This window comes from Arachis hypogaea, chromosome 18 (genome assembly GCF_003086295.3).
Source record: "Arachis hypogaea cultivar Tifrunner chromosome 18, arahy.Tifrunner.gnm2.J5K5, whole genome shotgun sequence".
Taxonomy (NCBI): domain Eukaryota; kingdom Viridiplantae; phylum Streptophyta; class Magnoliopsida; order Fabales; family Fabaceae; genus Arachis; species Arachis hypogaea.
The window spans coordinates 80,476,102-80,480,239 of NC_092053.1; the positions used below are offsets into that span (position 1 = coordinate 80,476,102).

The following is a 4,138-nucleotide window of genomic DNA, read 5'->3' on the forward strand; positions in this document are numbered from 1 at the left end:
TTTTATTGGCTTCGGGGTGATCGATTCCCGGGTAGCCGTTTACTTATTTGGATATCCGTTTTATTATTTGGATATCCGTTTTATTGGCTTCGGGTGATCGATTCCCGGGTAGCCGTTTACTTATTTGGATATCCGTTTTATTATTTGGATATCCATTTTGTTATTCGGATATCCGTTTTGTTATTTGGATATCCGTTTTGTTATTTGGATATCCGTTTTATTATTTGGATATCCGTTTTATTGGGAGTGGGTAGACCGATGTTGTTTTGTCATAAGACGAGGTCTCCTGGTCCGAAGTCTCGTCGTACCGTGCTGCCATTGTACCTTAGGCTTATTCTCTATTTTAGGGCTAGCTCACGTAGGTGTGCTATACTCCTGACCTTGTCTGCAAGGCCCTACTTTGCTTCTTTGCCGTTTCCTCCCATGGTTCTGCGTGAATTTTGGTGTGCATCGAGATCGGAAAGGAAGATGCCTGCCGCGTCTCAGGATCTCTTGCGTAGGGCTAGTGCTAATGTTGTCGTATTCTACCGCGGTTTCCCGGTCTCTGTGGATGGTTCCGACGGAACCATCTTCTGCCGTGAACTTCATTAGAAGGTATTTGGTAAAGATGACGGCGGCGAGGTCGTTGATTGTTTTTCTTCCGAGGATGACGTTATAAGTGGTGGAGTTCTTGAGGACCACGAACTCGGACAGGATTGTCTTCCTTTGGCTTCCCGTCCCTATGGTAAGGGGAAGAATGATGGAACCGTCTGGCTTGAGGAAGTTGTCTTCGAGTCCCGTGACACTGTTGCGGTGTGTTTGGAGATTTTCTTTGCGGAGCCCGAGCTTGTCGAAGGCACCTCGAAAGAGGATGTTGGAGTCTGCACCGGTGTCCACCAGTATTCTCCGAACTAGTCCTGTTCCGATTCTCGCCGAGATAACGAAAGGTGCGTCTTCGGCCGAGGTGCTATGCTGGCAATCCTCGGGCAAGAAAGTTATCGTTTTGTTGGCTGTGGCAGCTGGGGCTTGATCTCTGACAGCCAAGACTTTGAGGTCCTTTTTTAGTGTTGATCTTGACTTGCCTGACACATCCTTGCCCGTGATGACATTTACTACTATGGTCGGGTCATCTTCTGGACTTTCCCTGGGAGGTTGTTTTTGTTTTCTCGGGTTGCGTCCTTCCCTCTTAGGCGACCTGTCTTTTTCCGCGCGTTTTGGTTCTCTGATGATTTGGCGAACTCTGGGAGTTTTGCCGTCTCTTATAGCTTGTTCGAGGGCGTCTTTAAGGTCGAAACAGTCTTGTGTCCTGTGCCCGTAACCTCGGTGGTAGTCGCAGTAAAGGGTCTTGTTGCCGCCCGTTCTTTCTCTGAGTTGTCGAGCTTTCGGGATAATACCCCGATCCGCTATCTGGTGGTATATTTTGGTAATCGAGGCTGTCAAGGGGGTGTAGTTCGAGAATTTCCCGATCCTGGGTGGTCGGTTTGTGTTGGTTTGTTTGGGTTGGTCTCTTTGGCTTTCTCTGGGCATCGGATTATGGCGGGAAGTCGGGTTGCCGTGTGGAGTGTTGCCGTTTATTGGCGGCGACGACCTAGCTAACCTCCTCGTCGTTTATGTAGTCTCTGGCGACGTTTTGGATCTCGTGCATGGTCCATACTGGCTTGGTGGTGAGGTGTTTGCGGAAGTCTTCATTCATGAGCCCGTTGGTTAAACAGAGGCTTGCGACGGAATCCGTGAGTCCATCAATCGTTAGGCATTCATCGTTGAAGCAGTCCAGGTATTTTCATGTGGATTCGTCTTGTTTCTGTGTGACCCCTAATAAGCTGATGGGGTGTTTGGCTTTGGTAATTCTGGTGGTGAATTGGGCCATGAACTTCCGTGAGATATCGTGGAAGCCAGTTATGGATCCGTTGGGGAGGGCATTGAACCATTTAATCGTTGGCCCGGCTAGGGTTACTAGGAAGGCCTTACCTCGGACCGTGTCAGCGGCCCCTTCTAGGTTCATCCTGGCCTTGAAGGCCGTTAGGTGCTCCTGGGAGTCCTTGGTTCCATCGTACTTCATATCCGTAGGTTTGTCGAAGCCTTTAGGGAGTTTTGCTTTCAGGATTCTTTCAGTGAAGGGAATGGCTCCCATTATCACGTGGTCACTTCTTGTGCGTTTGGCCTCTTGATATCGTCGGTCGTTGTCCGTTTCATGTTGATGAGCCGGGTTGCGTGGGACGCTGCGATCATACCTTTTGCTGTGTCGTTGTTCAGGCATCCTGTCATGTCCGTGGTCACGACAGATGCTGCGATTGTATCTCTTGGCATGTCGCCGTTCTGGCGATCCACCGTGCCTGGTTTCATGGCGAGATCTTGATCTAGAGGTTGCGTGACTTCCATTTTTTTCGGCGTTGTGCTTTTTTTTGGGGTGTAACTCGGCCTTTGAGGTCTTGCACCCTGAGGCACAGCTCTTGGATTATCTAGACCGCCTTCTCTCCTAGGCCGTCGGGTGGCCGAGCTTCAGTGGGGGACGGTTGTCCTCTCTTGGTTGTTGCTGGGTTGGGGTTGGTTGGCGATGTACCGCGCTTATTATCCTCCCGTGGGTGGGAGGAGTGTTATCTTGGAGTTCGGGAGTTGGGGTGTTGGGTGGAGGATTGCTCCTCGAGGTTCTCCGTCATGCCGCCACGATTTGGCTGTCCCCCGCATCTATGTAAGAACCTTGAGAACTTTCTTGATCTCTTAGCTCTTGAGAGGTCTGAGCTTGGCCAGGGTGGTAGCATTTAAGGAGGTCGTTCATGATGAGCTTCCTTATGAATTTTCAGTAAGGTCCGAAGGGGGATCATGGCGACAGAGTTGTCATAGGTGAGGCGGCGGATGGCAGAGGTTTGGAACCTGGTGTTGAAGGAGGTGACCTCGTGGGTTTGGAGGAAGAGCTTGAAGAGTTCAAAAGAAGAAGCGAGAACGGTGGGCATGGAGCCAAAATAGAGGGAAAAGATGGGGCCATGGCGCTTGGAGGGACGGATGAGGGGAGTGGTGAATGAGAGGGTCCAAGAGGTGGAGGTGTGCCACTAAAGGGAGGTGAGACTTTGGGCTCGGAGGATTTAGAATTTCACCGTTGGAATAGGGCGATGGTGCATAAAGAGTGTTATCACTAAGAAGGTGATTGCAAGTCGAAGAAACATTGTTCCTTTGGAATTTCGCCGTTGGAGTAGGACGAAGGTATGTTATCACTGCAAATGTGATGCAAGTTAAGGAAACATTATTCCTTTGGGATTTCGCCGTTGGAGTAGGGCGAGAGTGTGTTATCACTGCAAAGGTGATGCAAGTTAAGGAAACATTATTCCTTTGGGATTTCGCCATTGGAGTTTTGCCGTTGGAATAGGGCGAAGGTGTATTATCACTGCAAAGGTGATGCAAATTAAGGAAACATTATTCCTTTGGGATTTCGCCATTGGAGTTTCGCCGTTGGAATAGGGCGAAGGTGTGTTATCACTGCAAAGGTGATGCAAGTTAAGGAAACATTATTCCTTTGGGATTTTGCCGTTGGAGTAGGGCGAATGTGTGTTATCCCTGCAAAGATGATGCAAGTTAAGAAAATATTATTCCTTTGGGATTTCGCCGTTGGAGTAGGGCGAAGGTGTGTTATCCCTGCAAAGGTGATGCAAGTTAAGAAAATATTATTCCTTTGGGATTTCGCCGTTGGAGTAGGGCGAAGGTGTGTTATCCCTGCAAATGTGATGCAAGTTAAGAAAATATTATTCCTTTGGGATTTCGCCGTTGGAGTAGGGCGAAGGTGTGTTATCACTGCAAAGATGATGCAAGTTAAGAAAATATTATTCCTTTGGGATTTCGCCGTTGGAGTAGGGCAAAGGTGTGTTATCCCTGCAAAGATGATGCAAGTTAAGAAAATATTATTCCTTTGGGATATCGCCGTTGGAGTAGGGCGAAGGTGTGTTATCCCTGCAAAGATGATGCAAGTTAAGAAAATATTATTCCTTTGGGATTTCGCCGTTGGAGTAGGGCGAAGGTGTGTTATCCCTGCAAAGGTGATGCAAGTTAAGAAAATATTATTCCTTTTTGCTCTCAGCTACACCCAAGAAGTTTGATGATTGCTCTTCTGGGTTATCCGCCATGTTGCCACAACGTTGCGAAGTCCCCACAGACGGCGCCAATGTACAAG

The 4,138-nt window shown here is 48.6% G+C and overlaps 1 protein-coding gene across 1 annotated transcript; it reads right to left on the reverse strand.

Moving 5' to 3' along the window:
• Positions 1–354: 354 nt before the first annotated feature.
• Positions 355–1,506, reverse strand: LOC112770119 (uncharacterized). Its single transcript, XM_025814537.1, has one exon. The coding sequence runs from the start codon at positions 1,504–1,506 to the stop codon at positions 355–357; it is 1,152 nt and encodes a 383-aa protein (XP_025670322.1).
• Between the last annotated feature and the right edge of the window lie 2,632 nt (positions 1,507–4,138).